Here is a 20,991-nt window from a genome sequence, read left to right on the forward strand (position 1 = left end):
CGGTATAAATCCAATTCTAACATTTAACTTGAAACAGGCGTTTACACATTCATTGCGCTTCAAGGAAAAAATTAGGGGGAGGGGGGGGGCGGACAGCAGAACAAGGACGTGTACTATAGAATGTGCACAACTAAGACTTCCAAAAGTTTCTCTAGTTTTAATGCACAGTCTCTCCTGCATAACTGTGTGATGGCTTGTGTAAGAACTGTTTAAATTAAAACCATAGGGTCTGCTCTTCCGATTGTGCAGGGTTGTAAGAAAGGTGCATACTAATACAGTCCAACCTCGGCATATCGAACAGCACTGGGATTGCGAAATAGTTCGATATAGCCAGAATTCAAAAGATAAAATGATCTAAAAGATGATTCGAGGTCCTGTGTAAGTTAATGAATAAATCACTCACAACGCAGTGAATACTCACTTGAAGCATCAAACGAACAATTTATTGCTGTGTTGAATAACTGCAGCAACATACCATATTTACACGCATAATGATCGCACTTTTTATATCAAGAAAATTGACGCAAATTCAGAGGTGCGATCATTGCGCTGGTTAAATTTCCCACGAAAATAAATTTTCTTTTTTCATCCCACATTTGCTGCGGGATGACAAGCAGGCGGCTGCCGCTGTCAGTGCGGGACACCGAAACAAAAATGGCGGCCGGCAGAGCAGGCCGAACGCGATTATTTTCCTTCTCACGAGTACATTACACGCATTGAAACCAGTTCTTCTGCATCAGTAATGAATAATATTGTTAATATCGGAGATTGCGACAATAATGTAGCCACGTCCACTTTGAGGGGACAGAAATAGAGATGGACGCGCTTAGCTGCCAGTGACATAGGAACACATGATCGGCATGCTGCAGAAACTGCGGCATTTGTTTTCACTGCTATCCTAATACAGCACGTTTCCGCTAAGGGTGAGCGAATATCTTAGCTTCGTCACAATCGTAGGCATATGAATAGGGCACACTTCTAATCTATCAGTGTAAACGTGGCCACTATCGTTGCCAATTGAGATTTATTGCATGCCCACAAGAGCAGAGAAGAATCGAAAGGCGCCCTTTATGTTGTTGTTGTTGTGCAATACCATTATGAAGCCTAAAAATAATAAAGCCGAGTTTGGTTGTAGCTTTTTTTTTTTTCATGGAAGTGCGGATGCCCCATTTCATTCCTTGTTGAAAGGAATGAAATGGGCGCTTAAGAATGTTGGGTGCGTGCAGACCGCTTGGTATGCCTTCAAGAGTCGTTCGTGTAGCATTCGACAGATGGTAAGCGCGATCATCATTAGCTAGACTTGGCACATGACATATCCTTGCGACAAGTTCAGGGTGTGATCATTACGCGAGTGCAATCATTATGCGAGTAAATACAGTACCATAGTTATTCAAATCTAGGTCGGTATGGGATGGTAAAACTTTATTCTCGTCCTTTGGAATGTGTGCCTTCGGAATGGTCTTCGGAACGCTCACACGTTGGCACAGAGAGGCCAAGCCTCTCTGCTGCGTCGCAGGCCCGATGGACAGCCCATAGCTGTGCTTCAAGATCGGGGCTGCTTAGGGCAGCCTCCCATTTGGACGCCATGACGCCGTCACGTAACGCAGGGCACTGCCAGAGCACATGCTCAAAGTTAGCTATGCCTGAGCATAGCTTGCAAATATTGGTCGACTGTATCTCTGGATAGATTCTGTGTAACAGTTCGGGGTTAGGGTATGCCCTGACCTGGAGTAGCCTGGGTGTTAAAGCCTGTGGTCTGCCTAGTTTCCTATGTGGCGGAGGATATCCTCTCCGTCCCATGTAAAAATCTTTAGTAAGTTCGTTATATCAGGAGGGAGGCCGGTAGCTTTTTTCACGTAATCATATAGCAATCCCTAGGGTCGGGCTACGTTTTAAAAAACATGCCAGTTTTTAATTTAAATTGATAAATATGGTTCATAGCTAGTGTCATCTAGAAAAGTCCGAATCACAGCCACTACTAGCCACACCAGTAGCCAACTGAAGCACACGAGTGACGTCGCCATTTTGACCTGGTTGTATCAGTGTGCAGGGTGGCATTATCAAAATGGCACCAAGCAGGCGATGCCACTATGCTGCCACTTTCAAACGAAAAGTTGTGCTAGCTGCAGAGGCACTGTCAAACGTTTAAGTCAGGCGAGACTTCAGCATCGATGAGAAAATCTCCGTTGTTTGAGGAGGAAACAGGAGACGCTTTTTACGTGTGTCGCAACAAGAAGATGACAGCGATAAGGAAGACAGCAATATAGAATGGGCTCGACACGTTCATATTCAATAAATGCAGTTTTCATTTGGTGAACGCTATCCTCGCTTCTTTGTTTGGCCAACCTTTGAGTAAGTATGGTAGCTTGCTTCTTATTAGTGACAGTGTGCCTATCAAGGCGTCCTCTACAGAATACAAACTCACCAATAATCCTCTACATAATCCAGCCTCACTCAAAAGTCAGGAGCAGGGTAACATCAGTGCTTGTGGGATCGTGTATGGCAGCCTCTTCGTTATGCTGCTCAGCACTAACCACTGCGGCGATCTCCGCATCCATCAGCTTGGCCGTGGTTCCAGTGGTGTCATTACCATCAATGAAGTTGTCACTAAACATGCTGCCTGCAGTATGCCGCCAGCTCTGGCGACAATCGACTTCCCTGCATTCTCGACGTGTCGGACAACCTCGAAGTTTCACAGCTAATGTCAGCGACACTCGCTTGTTCACGTTTGCCGCCATCACAACACCACACGCAGCACAGAACACACCATGTTAACCACGACTGGCCTAGCTGCAGCACCAAGGAGGAGTCAGTGCATCAAATTTGCTGCCCTGTCAAACAAGCCAAGCCGCCACCAGTGTGTGCCGCTACGTTCAAATCGCAGTTCAGGCACGATCAGTGCAAACATGTAGCTTAGCACAGCAGTTGAAAATGCTCAGCGCATCACCACCACCTTACTAAACCTGCCCTTCTGTTTCCTTTTTGAATAAAATAAAAACTAGTCCTTACTATTCAAACTGCATTAAGTTTTTTTTTTTTTTAATATGCTTACTAGAGAGTGGTAGCATCAGGGACAGGGTGTCAACTCGTCTTGACATAAAACAAAGTTTTGTGTCACTCAGGGAATTTGGAAATGTCAACTTGCTAGACACCCGGAGTACACAGTCGATGACCGTTTATTCGGACCTCACGGGGACTGTGAAAATGTCCGAATAAACAGGTGTCCGAAAAAGCTGATTACGAAAAAAAAAAATTTAAATCCTTTATTTTCACGCACTTATTCTGGCTCGGCAGTAGGCTTGAAGAAATCGTGAATGCTCCGTTTACGCGCAATCAGATAAGCCTGAATCTCGGAGAGGGTCGTACGGTCACTATAGGCGGCTGAAAGCACAGTCACTGCTTGTACATGCATCGCATGCGACAGCAGCGTAGCACATGGTGCATCATCGTCCGGCGGTGCAGCAGAAACCCAACGATTGATCTCGCCGTCATCGAGTTCTGCGCATGTCAGTACAGCTGTGGCAGCACCTGTGAAACTGTCAAATGAGACGGTGTCCGAAATCGCAATGCAACGACTGCGGACATCTCGGCAGAACATTTTCCGCATCAGTAAGGAGCACATCGGAAGGCGACAAATCTTAGGCCTCCCGGCACCTGCTTGCCGGCATTTCCCAGCGCAGTCTGTGCGGGCACTGTCGGCGCCATTAGACGCGATGTTTCCGTATGCCGCGTTGGATCACCGGAACCTAGACACAGCATGCAAAGCAAACACCACCATGCCGACACCAGTCGCACAAACGAAAAACGTGGCCTACTGGCAGCGTCGTGCGCGAAAAAACAAATCGGCTGCTGGATTGTCTTTACATGGCTTACTAAGCTGAAACCGGAACTGCCGCAGAAGCACTCTATCGAACCAGGCAGAAACTATGATGATGAGCGGGGATTTGCAGTAGCGCCACTTCGTGGGGCTGCAAGGAAGCTACGTTCTAAACAAAAATGGCGTTCAGCAAGTCGAACCATACACCGGTAAGAGTCTGTGCATGGTGCTCTCGATCGAGTTGGCTCAAGGAGTGTCCGAAAAATGAGACGAGAGGCTGCAAAGTGTCCGAACTTTCGGCAGTTGTTATACATTATGGTCTATGGGGAGAATGGTGGTGCCGCGAAGCAGACCGAATAATCGAGCATGTCCGAATTTTTGGAGTCCGGAAAATCAGTCGGCGACTGTAGATACCAGTAAGCACATGCGGTCAAATGGTGCTTCCGGTGCGATCGATACATGCGTGCAGCAGTGGGAAACACCTAGCTCCTGTCACAAGAGGGAATGCGGTCAGGGGCGGCAAAGTTCAATTTATCCATTTTACATCTGACCCCATTTGATTTTAAAAAAGTGAAAGATGTACGTGATTTTTGATGTGGTATGTATGGGAAGAGTTTGTTATGAGGAATAATTTGATATATCTGTGTTCAATACATTGAGGTTCAACTGTAGCAAATTATTAGCCAATGCTTGCTAACCTCCCCATCCTTCCCTTTCTTTTCTCTGCTCCTCCTCCTAGCCAGCAGTGAAGTATCCATATTACATGGTGTCTCTAAATTGGCAATGTCAACTATTCTAAACAATGTGAACTCAACATTACCTAAAGCTGCTTTCTAATCCAACAGCCTCCACGCCACAGTAGTGCAAGGTAATATGAAACTGCACCACAAACGGCGCAAGCAACAAGACCGTACAAAGGCAGAATACTGGAACCTCCCACCAGAGAGAAATACATAGAGAGTGAAAACATAAAATGGACGACCGCTGGCGTCAGCTATATCCATGGCTATGGCTGTTCAGTTCGTCTATGGTAACGATGATGACAGTGCAGTTTAGGTCTTGGTTTCATTACTACTAGCACGGCAGCTCTTGTACTTCTTTGGAGCAGGTTTGGTGCTATTTTTCATTTAAAATGCCATTTTGGAGCAGGATGGCACAGAGGACTGCTCTTACCGCAATTTGAAGCAATTGGCACAGCTGTTCCACCACTATAAGTGATATGGAGCAGTATGCCCACGGAACGTCCAAAAACAGCTCTCAAAACCATTGATAGTGGGTTAAAAGCTGGCCAATAGGCAAGGTAGGAAAAGAGTTAAAGGGACCGACAACTTCCCAGAATGTGTCACGAGAAGGTGCAAATGAAAAGGCCATGATTTATAGTGATAGAATCGATGATGCTGTTCACGACTTAATTAGAAATTGTGATTTTAGATTGGCACAGAGAGTCGATAAGAACGTTATGTAGTGCATACTGGTAGCGAAACCTTGCTACTAGAGATGGATGAATCAGATTACAGTACATTAGTTGAGTGTCATGAAGTACACCATACTTAGTACCCCGAGTTTTGTGGTTTCCCTGTCAGGTACAAAATGTTATCGGCTAATTGTGCCATAAACGGTTGCCAGCACAATATGAATAGCGCTACATGAATAGCACTACAGTCGCCGACCGATTTTCCGGACTCCAAAAATTCGGACATGCCCGATTATTCGGTCAGCTTCGCGGCACCGTCATTCTCCCCATAGACCATAATGTATAACAACTGCCGAAAGTTCGGACACCTTGCAACCCCTCGTCTGATTTTTCGGACACTCCTTGAGCCAACTTGATCGAGGGGACCGGCGCATAGTTCGATTTGCTGAACGCCATTTTTGTTTTGAACGGAGCCTCCTTGCTGCCCCACGAAGTGGCGCTACTGGAAATCCCCGCTCATCGTCATCGTTTCTGCCTGGTTCGATAGAGTGGTCGTACAGCAGTTCCGGTTTCAGCTTAGTAAGCCATGTCAAGACAATCCAGCAGCTGATTTCTTTCTTTCGCGCACGACGCTGCGAGCAGCACGTTTTTCGTTTGTGCGACTCGTGTCGGCACGGTGGTGTTTGCGTTATGTGCTGTGCCGAGGTTTCGGTGATCCAACGCGGCGTACGGAAACATCGCGTCAAGTGTCTAATGGCGCCGACAGTGCCTGCGCAGACTGCGCTGGGGAATGCCGGCAAACGGGTGCTGGGAGGCCTAGGATTTGTCACCTTCCGATGTGCTCCCTACCGACGCGGAAAATGTTCTGCTGAGACCTGCGCAGTGGTTGCATTGCAATTCCGGGCACCGTCTCATTTGACAGCTTCACAGGTGCTGACACTGCTGTACTGACATGTGCAGAACTCGACGACGGCGAGATCATTCGTCAGGTTTCTGCTGCACCGCCGGACGACGACTCAGAGTCGGAAGATGACGCACCATATGCTACGCTGCCGTCGTATATGGAGCATGCACAAGCAGTGACTGTGCTTTCAGCCGCCTATAGTGACCGTACAACCTTCTCCGAGATTAAGGCTTATCTGGTTGCGCGTAAACGGAACAGCGTACACCGGCGCATTCACGATTTCTTCAAGCCTACTGCCAAGCCCGAATAAGTGCGTGGAAATAAAGGATTTAATTTTTTTATCTTAATCTGCTTTTTCGGACACCTGTTTATTCGGACATTTCCGCAGTCCCCGTGAGGTCCGAATAAACGGTCGGCGACTGTATATGAATAGCACTACTGGCATATCCTACCGCTTCCAACCAATGCTGGCATATAATTGACATCGTACTCGCCTATCACTACTTTCAGGGTACAACTTGTGGGTATGCTCGACTTTCACGTGTCCCCTGATATTGTTTTCCCCGTATGCCTCTCGTCTCCTGTTCCAGCTTCGCCGCGTGGCTTTGCACCGCCGGCATTCGGTGTGGTTCCAGCATATTACGAGAGAATGTGCGAGTGTTGCGATGCTAACGCTGCCTAACGGAGGGGTTACTGGGCCGCAAAAGGGAGTAGGCTCGGGGTCAGCGAGCAGTGCAGATATAACACGCATGCACAGACACATTTCGAGAGACCGTCCTGCGAAAGGTTTAGGAGCAGGACACCTCAAGGGGAGACGCTCCTCTAAAAAGCATTTTTTAAGTATTTGTGCTAGAGATATGAAAATTCATCCACTTATAGAGCGTTACAAGCAGATTTCAAATATGTCTTTAGTTTCTGTGTAGCCACTATGGTTCTTTAGGTATGTCCTACACAATGGCAAAATAGTGCAATCTTGTGGGCACTTTATTGTGTAATAAATTTTCGCAAAAAGCTTTGCGCTGTAGCTTATTTAGCTCTCTGTAGACCGCTAAGTGCCGATATCTATTCAAACAGCATCTACAATTACTGCAACCGTGAAAAATAAAGATAGAACACTAAATTTTTCTAGTCACATGAAATTGACCTTGTACGTTTATAATTGTCTTATACTAACGAAATTTGGCATACATACTCTTGAATATATGTAGAGTGCTGATACCTACTTGAAATTGCAATACCTCTAAGCAGTAGTTGCAAAAGTACAAGGTTATATTTCAGGGAACACAGTTGAAATGCTCTAATCTTTTTGGATAGTTTCAGTAATTTTACACGCTGTTTGGTTAGATATCGGCACTTTGTGATTTACAAAGAGCTAAACATGCTACAGCACAATGCTTTTTGTGAAAATTTAGTTCATAAAGAAAGTGCCCACAAAGATTACTATATTTTGCCATTGTGCATCACAAAACTCAAACTATAACAGCTACACAATAAGTTATCACATATTTAAAATCTGCACAGAAAACTAACTGGTTGAATTTTGAAACCTCTAGTACAAGTAATAAAGATGAAGTTTCGAGGAGCATCTCCCCTGAATGAACGAACATTCTCATTGGAATGCGCCACTGTTCGCGTGACAGTACATTGTCCAGTATGGGAGTTAAGATATTCGCTTGCTATCCAGTTGTGGTAAGCACTTCCTCGATTTGTCACGCATCCATCGGCATATTCTATGGGTAGCAATTTGGCTAGCAGGCATTAGTGTATTAAAGGTGCAATACATGCCCCTTTTGATTGTTTGTGCTACTGTGTTGTCGCTTTTTTTGCCCCAAGAGCACATGTGAGACCCTACAAACTTCATGGTCCCGATCATGACTGTAGATAGAAAAATTCGAATAAAAACGTTCCATGGCACCCTCCACATTTCCACCGCAGGTTACCACTGCAGGAATGCACATCGTGACCGGTATGCTTTCTGTTGGACTAAAATATGGGTACCGAGCAAATCGGTTGTCCGACCTCAATAAAATTACTTTTGATTTCCCAGAGGATTTCTACTATCCCACATGTGGCTGGAGGGTCATGGGAAGATAAAATTGCCATTACTCTGACATAGTAAAAATCACCAGATTTGCCATTCAGGGTACAATAATTAGCAGTGAAAAATGCACTAAAAGGCACTGTAGAGGTTCAACGCACATGCAACATCACCTGCAAGCACAATCCTGCCAAAAGGATGGACCAGTTGTAGAGAAATTAATAAGAAATACCGTATTTATTTGAATCTAGGCCAACAAGTTTTTTTTCCCCAAATAATCATATACCAAACTCTAGGGTCAGCTTAGATTTCGAGGGTTTTATAAAATACGCCAGTTACTAATGGAAAGTGATAAATATGGTGCACAGCTAGTGTCACCTAGAAAAGTCAGTACCGCAGCCGCCGCTAGCCATGCCAGTAGCCAACTGAAGTACACGAGCAACATCACTATTTTGACGTGCGTCATATCGACGTGCGGCGTTGCCTTATCATAATGGCACCAAACAGGCGATGCCACTATAGTGCCGCTTTCAAACTAAAAGTTGTGCTAGCCGCAGAGGCATTGTCAAACATTCAAGCCAGGAGAGACTTTAGCAGCGATGAGAAAAATGTCTGTTGTTGGAGGGCAACAGGAGACGCTTTTTACATGTGCTGCAACAGCATGATAGCACTAAAGAAGATTGCGACAAGGCTAGCAGCGATGGCGATGTAGAGTGAACTCGGCATGTTCTGATTGAATAAATGGCATTTTAATTTCATCAATGCTGTCCTTAACTTTTTTTGTTCGGCCTACATTCGAGGTAAGTCACCTTCCCGAACATTCCGGAGTCAGCTTAGAATCGGGGCCAGCCTAGATTCGAGGAAACATGGCAGTGGGTGCTGACTGGTGTGTCACATCTAAGCACGCTTTCATGCACCACATGCCCTTGTGATCCCCTCGAATACTACACTCACACTAGCATTTCTAGAATAATACATCTGATGTCATGGCACTCTACCCTCATAAAGATTTTTTCACACATTCTCAACATTGCAAAAGCTCCTCAGAATTCAGTACCTGATAACATGGCTGTGATGGAGAGGGCTTCATTGGAACAATTGTATTCGCACGATGTGATCAGCATTTTGGCAAGTTGAGGGTCCAGGGGGAACTCGGCCATTATGGATCCCAATTCGGTCAGTTCACCATTGTCATCCAGGGACTGTAGGTAGTTCAGGAGCTCAAGTGCACGCATCAATGTTTCTGGAGCTAGAAAATGAAAACAATATCAAACCACCTCAGGGAAATGCCATCAATGTTGTCTTTGATACATTTTAGAGGCACTCTTAACTACAAGTGCACTCATTGCACGCAGAATTCCTGCAGACTGTGGATAGTGCGCCATTTGTTGAAGTGGAGCTATTGGGAGACACCCAGTCGCACTGCAACGAAACAATGACTCAACCCTTGCACTGACCTAAAACGCTTCCCAGTATTTCCTTCATTCTGCCCTTTCCTGTGCTGACACAGCTACTATAGAACCCATTCCCACTGGCCTTGATGCCATGTCCCTGATGTGAATGAAAATGTCGATTGTTGGGACAATGTGCACAATTACTCTTTTCCTACCCTGGCTACTTCAATCTATAAACACTGCATACAGTCGAACCCACTAATAACAATATTCAAGTGTCATGAAAATGCACGAGCAAGTTCCACAAAATGCACGAAAGTGCCACGAGCTTTTCTGAGAAAACTATAATTGTGGGGAGGTCGGTTCTCCCCACCACTTTCCTCCATCCGGCTTCTAATTGTGTTGACTTATTCAACTGTTTAACTGCTTCCTGCGTACTCCAATTGCGTGTTGTAAACAAGCTGCGGCTGTCGGCGTTCAAGAATGGCACTGATATAACAACTGCAAAGAAGGGTTACGGGCGGCAAGCGACACGAGCTCCACCGAGGCATCACTTGCGCAGCAGGATCTCAGCTTGAGAAATCCAGAAGAAACGCTGGAGTCAGATCGCCACAAGCATCTCGCCACATACTTCCCACTGGCTTGCACAAGAAAACCGCATGTCTGTCTACCTTCCTTGCTTTATGCGAAGCTTGCCGACGTCCTTCTCTAAGGCATCCAGGTGCTCCACGTGGCGAAGTGGAAGGTCCCTCACGAAAACAAACCCATGAGGGACTGAATCATCTAAGGACAAAGACAAACACGAGCGACTTCATCCGTTAGCAGAATTGCGCAGAACGAGGGCCAGAGTATAAAGAACCAACTGTGAGGGCCAAGCTAACAATCTGGTAGCAGTGCCGGCAGCGTTGTCAGTGAAGTTGGCATGGTCCATTTGTTTTTCAGAGGGTGGCACGGCGCAGAGCTATGGGCACAGCCCATTCGTGTTCAGAGGGGTGGAAGGGCGACAGGAGAGATGCGCACGAGGCTGCATCTCTCATGGAGAGAAGTGCGCGGCGGGAGTTGGGGTGGCGGGCAATCCTGCAGCGGCTCGCATTTTTTTTTCTTTTCAAGGATTTCACATTCCATTACCTTACGGCACGGACACCCAGCAGCCAGACTTCATCGTTATAACCAATAATGCAGCATGGGGGTCATTGTAGTAAGCGGGTTATTTCCCCATAGAAAACATACAAAAATTGACGGTGCAGCAGCGTTTCATTGTTATAACCAATATATTGTTAGAACCAGCATCGTTATAAACGGGTTCGACCGTAGTCACGAGCACGGGCTGGGCCGGGTCATGCAAGCCCATACCAAAACAATTCGGACTGCACAGTGCTCTATTCATGCATTTTGACTTTGGAATGTGTGTTTACCACTTAAACGAATGTGTGTTCAAGCATTACAGCACTTAGGTTGTCAGCAATCGATTGCACACTTTAACCTACAGCCGGCAGATTGGCTTTGTTGGCATCATCACCATAAAGGCCAGTGACTCGCTGTTGGCTGCATCAGCCTAGTATGACAAACTGGCCCTTCAGTAACTGTGCGTACTGATGAATCGGACAATAAATGCTATTGGCATTTTGTTGGCATAGTGTGAATATGCTTTTATGATTGTGCACAAAAGGCTGAGCACAATATACTCAAATTCTGCCTAAATATGGCATGAAATAGCAGGTTTAGCTGCATTTCCCGGTTTGGTGCAATCAGTGCAGCAATCACATCAAAACAGACGTACTCGGCAAGAAACAAACGTACGTTACCTGGAGGATCCATGAAATCGAAGTGCACCAAGTCATCAATGCCCAACTTCTTTAACTGGAGAACAACTGAGCCAAGGTTTGACCGAAGAATCTCGGGATATGTCTGGTCCTGCATCTCCGTCTTGTATGCCTTCTCTGTATACAGTCTAAAGCATTTGCCTGGCCTTGTGCGGCCAGCACGACCTGCTCGCTGCTGTGAGCTGGCCTTGCTTATGGGTGACACCAGTAGAGACTCAACCCGGATGCGAGGATTGTACACCTGCGCAACAGTGGGCAAGTTCACTATAATGCATTCTTCAGTCAGGTCAGTTAACGTTTTCCCTAATTGGCACAGCCACAAGATTACATAACTGAACACTGCCAGCAAAAAATGTTAATATTTCTAGCAGACAATCGAAGTCCTAAGTTGTCTTTATTGAGCACAATTGTAAAATTCATAGCAGCAATATACTAACTTCCATTATTTCTAATCTATATAAATATGCTTTTTCGATAGTCCTATGCCAGCTGACAGTCTCAGCCGGCATCTGTTTTTCTATTGGCCAAGACTGATTATTTCAATCATTAAATTGGCTCTTAGAAGATACCATACATACTTGGCTGTACAGTCGAACCCGACTATATCGAACCCGTTTACATCGAATTATTCTATATATCGAACAATTTCTGGTCACGGTATAGTTACAATGAGTATATATAGCAAAAATTACGCTTACATCGAACAAATATTGCAGTGACTCCCGATATATCGAACGTCAAGCGGCGGAAAAGTGCCCCCAGAGGTTGGCTTTCCCTCGCGGTAGCGGGGAAACCCGGCGGCGCGGCTCCATCCAACCGCTCTCCCTACCGTGACCGCACTATCTCGGGCTGTTCGGGCGAGCCGTCGACACTCCCCGTGTAGCGCATAGTGGAGTCTATTAGGCCACCATCCTCCCTCTTTTTCTATCATCTTTCACTTGCCACCCCTCTCCCCTGACGACGCTTCGCCGTGCTCCCACACGGGTTGCAGAATCAAGCGTCCTTCCCTTCTTTAGATCACTATCTAGCGACACTCCCCAGCAAAAGATGATCCTGGCCCGCCTACAGCGCTTGCTCAGACAGCCAATCAGAAGCTCTTGTGCTCTCTTCGTGCAAGATGGCGAAAGTGCGAGTTGTCTGGCTGCTTCTCCGGTGTATCGTGTTTGCGCATCCGTGTGTTTGCGCCTTGTGGGCCTTCTCCCGCAGTGTTGCCGTGATGAAGCGGCAGAATTCGCCTTTCGTCGTGAAGCTCGAAATCATAAATCGCGTCGAACGCGATGAGAAGTTGGATGTCCCCGCAGCGTGCAAGATTCCGAGGAGCACTCTCGGCACGATTAGGGCTAAAGTGGCCAGACTCGCAACCCGGTGCCATGGCGCCCGACGCTTACGCACGGCCGTGTACGAGGGGTTCTTCATACGTGCCGGTTTCCGCGTGCTCGGTGAGGACTGTAAATTCTGATGAATGCGACGAAGCCGTTGCCGGTGTTGCCGAAGTTTGGAGCTAGCTGACAAAATTTCCGGGACATTCGAATCAACGGTGGACGAGTTTGTGAGTGCAGATGATGGTGTCGCGACCACGGTAGAGCCCGGAAACGAAGACTACATCGCCGACATCGTACCGAGCACAAATGACAGTAGGCACATTGAGGAAAGCAACTACGGTCCTTTGCCCATATCCTCCGAAGTGATTGGTGCGCTCGCATTAGTCCGGCGCTTCTGCGCGAATGCGGAAGGTTGCGGCCTCAGCTGCTCCGACTCGGACAACGTGGGGAAGTGCGTGCGTCGCAGGCAGCGAAATTGCCCAAGCAGAAGAAAATTCAGGACTAATTTATGCCAAACTAAGCTAGTTTCGTTAATAAAGTGATTTTATAAATGGTATGTGCTTTTATGACATCCAATTATTTAGCAGGCTTATATCGAATTATGTTCTATATCGAACTGATAGGCGTTTTTTTGCGAGTTCGATATAGCCGGGTTTGACTGTATACCGTATATACTTGGTAATGGCCACAGTTTTTTTCTCCGAGATTTGGGGCGAAGATTGGGGGTGCGGTCACTACAAGAAGAAAAAGACGTTTTTTTTTTTTGTAAACATTTTTGGTGGTACTTGCCTTTATTGAACTAGAGTACTCATTTCTACTGACTCAGGCTATTCTTGGCTATTTTCGTAATGCGTCACCTGCCAGCTGGAATAAATGGTGATGCCTCACAGACCAGCGATGGCAGCGTCTTGGAGGCAGCTGCTAAATCTTGGAGGCACTGCCTTTGCTAACTAGAGGCGCCAAAAACTCGGCACAGCTGCCTTGTTTTGACATCAATTATACACACACACACACACACACACATACAGTCGACTCTCGTTACACTGACCCTGATAATCCGACGAAAAACGCCCGTTTTATCTGAAGTCCGTAATATCCGAAACTTTTGTCGCAATGTATAACAACTTTATTGCAAAGAGCGAGTGACGAACATCCACGGTAAAAAAAAAACAAAAAAAAACAAGCAAGTTGCAGTTTCACCCGAAAATTGAAGCATCGATTGCGATAACAAATTAAGCAAGATAAGCGCAGCAGCAAGCGAATTGACCTTTGTGCTGCCTCTCGCTTCAATGCAAACTAAACGTCGAGAAAGCACAGCACATACGAAGCTACCGGCACTGGGTGCACTTTGTCCACATCACAGATCACTTTGAACACGAGGCTCGCGTGGGGGCAGACTTTTTCACACCGCAGTTCACTTTCAAGATATGGCGCCCGCGTGGCCGCACTGTTAACAGCAGCCAACGAAGTGGAGCCCGCTTTTTCCTTCGCCTCCCCCCGTGCCTCGCGCACGAAAGACGGCACACTTCTGCATCACTTTCCTCCCTCCCTTGCAAGATATTGAGCCGCGATCGTCGGCTGACCCTCACAAGTCAGTTGCCAGTCCATGTCGACATGGCAAAAGTCCGTTTTATACACCTGATTTTGACAAAAATTGCCGCTAATTTCATCCGCTGTAGCCAATAGTCCGTTGCAACGCAGTCAGTTAAAAGCGAACTTCGTTGCATTAATCAAATAAGCAGACCAAACTAAGGTTGAAATATGGCCCGTTATATCCGAAAGCCTGTTGTACACGGGTCCGTTGTAATGAGCGTAGACTGTATATGTATATAAAAAAAGGAAGCTTAAGAATTCTTGCACCATACAACAGATAACACTGCCAACATGCTCAAAAATCAATGGTGCAGCTTATACACATGTAATTTTTAAATACATTCTTGGGGGGACTCTTTTTACAAAGTTTTGGGCACAGATTTTACACGGATGCAGCCATTACATGAGTATACATGGTAATTCAAACTTGGCTGGTCAGCATGTGCACAACTCAATGATGTTGTTTTGGTGTTGCTACAGGACAGTGAAAGCATTGAAAACAGACTTTCAGCCTACCCTCTGTGGCAAAATTCTAAAAGTGAAAATGACAGCTAACTATTAGACACTTATGGTATTTACCCAATCCTAATGGGCAGCTTTCCTCCAAAACGAATATGTAGGTCCGAATAATGCCGGTGCGGTACAATTGGGTACAAAATTGAAACCAAATTCGTGGCAAGGCCAACAGCTTACTACTGTCAGAGTCGACATCATCAAACTCAACACGTCAACAGAAGTTTTCGTATAGGCATGGTTGGCTGCGATGACCTGCCACTTTGATTATGACCCAGCTTGGTAACAAGAGAACCTGCTGTATTTATTTAATTAAAGAGTGGTCAGGCGATAAGGTGAGGGTGTATATGGGGGCCCAAGAAAAAAAAAAATCTGGTTCGCTGGAAATTTGGTGCTGCTGCCGCCATATTGAAACAGTAACTGAATGTATCAGCCCAACATGTAAAGTGAGAGGCTAAGGATTCTGGGGAAAAAATGTCACCTCATATTTGAATAAATGTGGCACTTTATGCACTAAGCTACAACAGAGCTGCCTCACGTGTTTCTGGCATGTTGGAGAGCTGCATGCATCGCAGAAGGAAATAGCTAAGTGTCAAGTCCAGGCATGAGCCACCCATCCCATTCGACGATAAAGGAGCAGTTCAAGAAATGTGGAATATCAAATGCACTGCACCGCATGAAGGACATGTGGGAGCCTATAGCAATAAATAACTCTCAGGGTGACGAAAATTTTGATTCAAAAAAATTTATTGCAGAAATTACTTCTCTGAATTGAGCTTTAACTGCAGCAGAAAACTCCCACCTTCAAAAATGTAGTGAAATAGAACCCCATTGATACATTCCTTATTTGTATGTTTTCTCGGATAGAACATCGCTGAAACCCGGCTCCAGCAAAAAGCTTGTAGACACCGTTGTACTTACTGCAAAATGCTGTAGCGTATAACTACAAGAAAAATATCAAGTGTACTGTCTATACCATAAAAAATCTTAAAAAGGAAATGGCAACCATGCTCGACACCCCCTATCTGCGCACTTCCAACCACCACCAATGCATTCTTTTGATGCGCCATGATCTTGGCGGAAATTTACAAAATTTCAGACACCATGCAGTGTGCCGTTCGATATTCAGACTCCGCCCGGCTGCCCACATGTTAACTTGGCCACAGAATCAAGCAGAAATAGCAAAAGTATTTTTTAAACACCATCAGGAATGTTGCTGGCACCTCTGTGAAACCGAAACCAGCGAAGCCTAGGCAATCCACTAGTCAGTGACCATGCCAAACCAGGGGTGCGATCGGAGATGGTTGTTCGGTGCGTCCGTTCGGTTACCGGCGCGCGCGATTGGCCTACTGCGCGCCGACGTCGCCAGCCGCGGTGCGCGGCCACGTTTTTGACAACGTCGAAATGATGACACGCTCCTGTCAATCATCCTCCCACCTAGCATTTCGTCTGCTAGGTGCCGAACCCGACGGGAGCTGGAAAGTTTGGAGCGATCATACGGCTTCGCATAGCGTGTCTGGTGGATTGGATTGGATCCAACAGGCGGCTGTGGCATGACACGTTTGAATCCAATCCATAGTTTAATTCGAGAAAATGGCACTTCCGTTGGGAACTTAGGTTGTTGCGCTGACATTTCTAGAGGAAGGAGGAGAGCGGGTGGCGGTGCGAAACACGTTTGAAGAAATGGCAGAAAGTGAATTGCAGCGTCGTTTTTGTTTCTCGAAACAAATAATTCGTTGGTTGTACAGAGAAATCGACCCCATCATCGATGCCAGCGAGCCACTGGAATGTTGTCGTTGCCTCTTGAAAAGTGCACCACTTTTCCCGTCGTTTTTTTTTTCTTTTTTCTTCTCGCTGTCCGCGACACCACCTAGGGACGACGCAAAGAAACTAATAGTTATAAATTACAGTAGTCACACGTACTACTATTTGAAAACGTGTTTGGGCTTGAGAAGAAAAAATACCTTTTTTTTAGATAAAGATTTCATTCATTTGGAAGACGAGAAACATTTCGTCTTGTAGTATACTGTCTGCAAGCAGACGACAAACGACGGAAGTAAACTTTCGGGGAGGCCACCGCTTCCTGATTGGCTGCTCTCTCCGCCCCGCTGTCACAAATTTTGCATACTGCAACTTTGTTACGTTGCAGCAACTGAACAGAATGCGTATCGAACAAAATATCTCCGATCGCGCCCCAGATGCCCAAGCTGAGCTGATAAAAATTGCAAAGGCTGCATTTTCTATTGCTGTGAGAGTTCCACGCATGCAGCGTTTGTTCATTTACATGTGAAATAGCGACACAGTACCTGGCCACTTCCAAGCAGTTTCAAGAGGTGCCAACTCGACCCCTCGATATTTGTACCAACGAGGGCAGCAATTAAGCAAGAGAAATGCAAGACAATCACTGTTGTGAAGAAACTCGCAATTATACTGCTCAGGCAGCTTGGTAGTTTTCTGTTATGTTGGCAGGGGATGAAGATTCAGTGCACACACTGACTGCACTTTCATGTCTGTAGCGACAGCCTGACAATGATCGAAATATGCAGGAGCGCATGTGAGCAGCAACGCGCTAAAAAACTCTGGCCGTATTCTCAGACAATCACTTTCAAAGATAATTTGTTTCGTAGCACCAGACACGTCGACAGGCGACAGTTATCCTAGCACTATGATAAGACAGCATGTTCTAGTCACTAGTCACACATCACAAACAAGAATCTAGCCCCAAAAGTGATCATCTGATAATACAAAACCTTTTTCGGCCACTTGTACAATCAGTGACTAATTTTTTATCAATCCCAGATTTCAGACTTTGGGTGGTCCGGTCGAATACAAATTTTGGTCGGCAATTGTAAATCCTTTGAAGGCAAAACCGTGCCCAATGTGTTTTATTATGTAACAGCATGTTTGCATAATTTTAGCACCGTGTTGGCGTAATATGTTTTTTCGGTATACTGTTTTTTTCTTCTCACAGTCCCATGAAGAACATATTAGAGGGGTTCTACTGTGAGCTGGAAAAAACCAAGTGTATCGTGTAATCACACAATTTGCACCTGTGCTAAACTTGGCACCACTGCAACAACAAAACACAGCCTTGTAATCAATGGTTCTTGTCTGAAGTTTTGCAGCCTCAATAAGTTTTTCATAGATAATGCCTAAGGTGCTGCACAGAGAGATAGCATTAAAAGAGAAGTCCTGTACCTTTTGCTTGGCAAAACCAGGGTCAATCACGAAGACCACGCCATCGATGGTCAAGGATGTTTCAGCAATATTTGTTGACACAACCACTTTTCGGCCAATGGCCCCATTTGCCTTGGCAGGTGGTGGCGGCTCAAAGATACGCTGTTGCAGATTTGGTGGCAATGATGAGTAGAGAGGAATGCACTTCATTTCTCCAACATCTGGCCCTAAATTATCAATTTCCCTTTTCAGTCGTTTACACGCCTCTTCAATTTCCTGAAACAACAAGCAGGAAAAATGTGCAACAGATCAAAAACAAGCCAAACTGAGTGCTGTAAATCATGGCTGACATACCATATGTAGATGAATGTAATGCAAAAATGGGTTTGAATGTTGCCTGCGCATTACAATCGAATACGAAACCATAACCGTGTTTGCCGTGTTAGCAACAGCTTACTGTCAGAGGTAGCTTCATTGCCATAAGGTGCTGAAAGAGCACGTTTTCATGAAGGTTGTTGCGGTTACCCAGCTACTCATACCAAATAAGCACAAGAGCACAAGGAAGCGCTCTTTCTTACTGTAGTCACCATTACATGTGATCAGAAAAGTATCTTCATATAAATCCTACAACAATCTCATTCCTTTTTATCCTTCATAGTTCTGACATCACAAATAATGCAAGTAAGGTGAAAAAAAGTGATGTACCTCTTGGCCTGTCAGAAATAGCAGAATGTCACCTTCAATTTCCTCACACATATGAATCTGAATGACAGTTCTAATGGCTGCTTCAAGGTAGTCTCGTTCAGGTTCCGGTGTATAGAATATCTCCACAGGATGCGTCCGACCAGGTACACTCATCAATGGTGCATTGTCAAAATAGTTCTATAAAGAGGACAGCGAAGTAAGCAAACAATGAGTAATGTCATTTAACATTTAGAGAAAATTATGTTACAAATACAAAATTCCAAGTAAATTAATGTAAAGATTCAAGCAGTAAATGTACCCTTTGCACAGTCAGTTACACAGATGGTAGCGAAGTGCACTCCCAGCTCATATACAGTAAGCTGCATTCATTTCTAAATGAAACCTTCTTGTATACAAGCTATTACATATATTGTATACATTTCTAAATGAAACTTTATTCAAAATAAAATGCTTATTGGTGATATCAAGTGGTTATACACCTCAGATATCAATAAGAAATAAGAATTAAATTATGCAGTTTTATGTGCCAAAACCATGATTTGATTATGGGGCACGCCGTAGTGGGGGACTCTGGAATAATTTGGTCCACGAGGGGCTCTTTAACATGCACCTAAATCTAAGTATACGGGTGTTTTCGCATTTCGCCCCAATTAAGATGAGCCACCGTGGCCAGGATTCAACCCCACGACCTCGTGCTTAGCAGCCCAACACCATAGCCACTAAACAACCACGGCAAGTATGTATCAATAAGAATTGTGTTGCATTACTATGCTATGGCTTATCTCATTGATAAGGCAATGCTTTCTTTTTTTCTTAATAGTATGTGGTTTTTATTGCCGCAAGGGCCAGATATGGCCAAAGAGCGCCATGACAGGTGGTGATGGGTTCTCAATGTATTATGGAGTGCACAATGACTTGCAAATGGTAGACACAATGTCGCTGTAAAAGGGCGTAAAAACAAGTCACTGTGAATTGCGTAAAATACACAGGTGTTAAAATAATGGCAATGACTTTTTCTTAACTCTTTCGTTACCGCTAGAAATGTGCTCGATTTCGGCGCTTTGTTTTATTTTTATTTAATTTATTTATTATTTTTTATTTATTTATGTTAGTTTTATTTCAAGACATACTAGATGCAATGCATAGCGCGATACCTAAAATTATAGCCTAGTCACTGGTGTTTTGAATGGATGTAAAGCAGTAATCGGACAGTTTTTGAAATTCTTATGTGAAACTTGAAGGAAGCACATCAAGGAACATGACTGAAAGTAAATAACCAGTAAAAAAAATTTTGAAATATACAAATTGTAACCTAGTTCCTAGTTCCCAAGTTTTGTAACTCAGATCACACAAAAAAATTATGAAGATTTATTGGCATCAATACAAGCCATAGCAAGGCCCATGCTATGTGGGAAAGCAGTAGCTTTGCAAATGTGAAAATGGGTAAGTTCCTATTGTTTGTTTTTACTCTTTGCAGCAGGCACCTGGTTTGCATTTTACTGCATTCTTTAGGCTCATGAAGCAATGGCTGTCAGGTCAGGGAGCATGCAGAAGCCTCCTCATACTAGATTATTTTGTTGAGTCAGCTTTTCTTTGCAAGTAAGGCCTAGTGTGCATTCAACCGGCACTGCAGCCTCCCCATATATTTGCTCAGTATGTGTACAGTAATGTGGAGTGTTGCTTAAAGGAGCCCTGAATCCCTTTTTATCGAAGTCAAAAAATTGTGCAGCGTTTGCTTTGTGCACGACAGGGCTGGAGTGCGAACTTGCGCTTATATGCTCCAGTCTGGCCATGCTACGTGGTGTAGACTGACTGTCTTGTAATGGCTTGACCAATGGATAGTAGTCACAGCCAGCTTGCGCATTTTTAAACGTGTCAGTAGCTCAACACGAACCGATGTCTGCCAAGGTGTCTAGGCAGAAGCGACCAGAAGTGAGCACGCGCTGGCAAGGATGCATGTGGTCTGACCTTAAAAGGCCCCTCACCAGGTCTGGCCATTTCGAGCTGCCACGCGCAGTGCATACAATGCATGCTAACCATCTTGTCTGCTAAGTATTACAAAAGACCTTAAATTTCAAACCAAACGCTGTTTGTCCTCGCAGGCGCTGCACTCCTAGCCGGAGAGTCGACATCAATCGTGCAGGAGTGCCTACACACAGGACAGTTATTTGTTTAATCTGTTGCTTCAATAGACGAATTAAAGTTTACAGAAATAATAAAAGCTACAAACTGAATGCCTGCATGTTTTTATTTTACTTCGTACTGTACAAAGAGAGATGGTCATTCCTATT

The 20,991-nt window shown here is 45.1% G+C and overlaps 1 protein-coding gene across 3 annotated transcripts in view; it reads right to left on the reverse strand.

Moving 5' to 3' along the window:
- Dhx15 (DEAH-box helicase 15) overlaps positions 1–20,991 on the reverse strand; it is a 92,915-nt gene that overhangs the window by 48,526 nt on the left and 23,398 nt on the right. For all 3 annotated transcript variants that reach the window (XM_055061874.2, XM_050193473.3, XM_055061875.2), the window contains exons 5-8: positions 18,701–18,877; positions 18,017–18,271; positions 11,373–11,631; positions 9,231–9,422 (exon numbers count right to left, since the gene is read on the reverse strand). In XM_055061874.2, the coding sequence (XP_054917849.1) occupies positions 9,231–9,422; positions 11,373–11,631; positions 18,017–18,271; positions 18,701–18,877 (883 nt within the window). The remainder of the gene's footprint in view (positions 1–9,230; positions 9,423–11,372; positions 11,632–18,016; positions 18,272–18,700; positions 18,878–20,991) is intronic.

Source organism: Dermacentor andersoni, chromosome 1 (assembly GCF_023375885.2).
Source record: "Dermacentor andersoni chromosome 1, qqDerAnde1_hic_scaffold, whole genome shotgun sequence".
NCBI lineage: Eukaryota > Metazoa > Arthropoda > Arachnida > Ixodida > Ixodidae > Dermacentor > Dermacentor andersoni.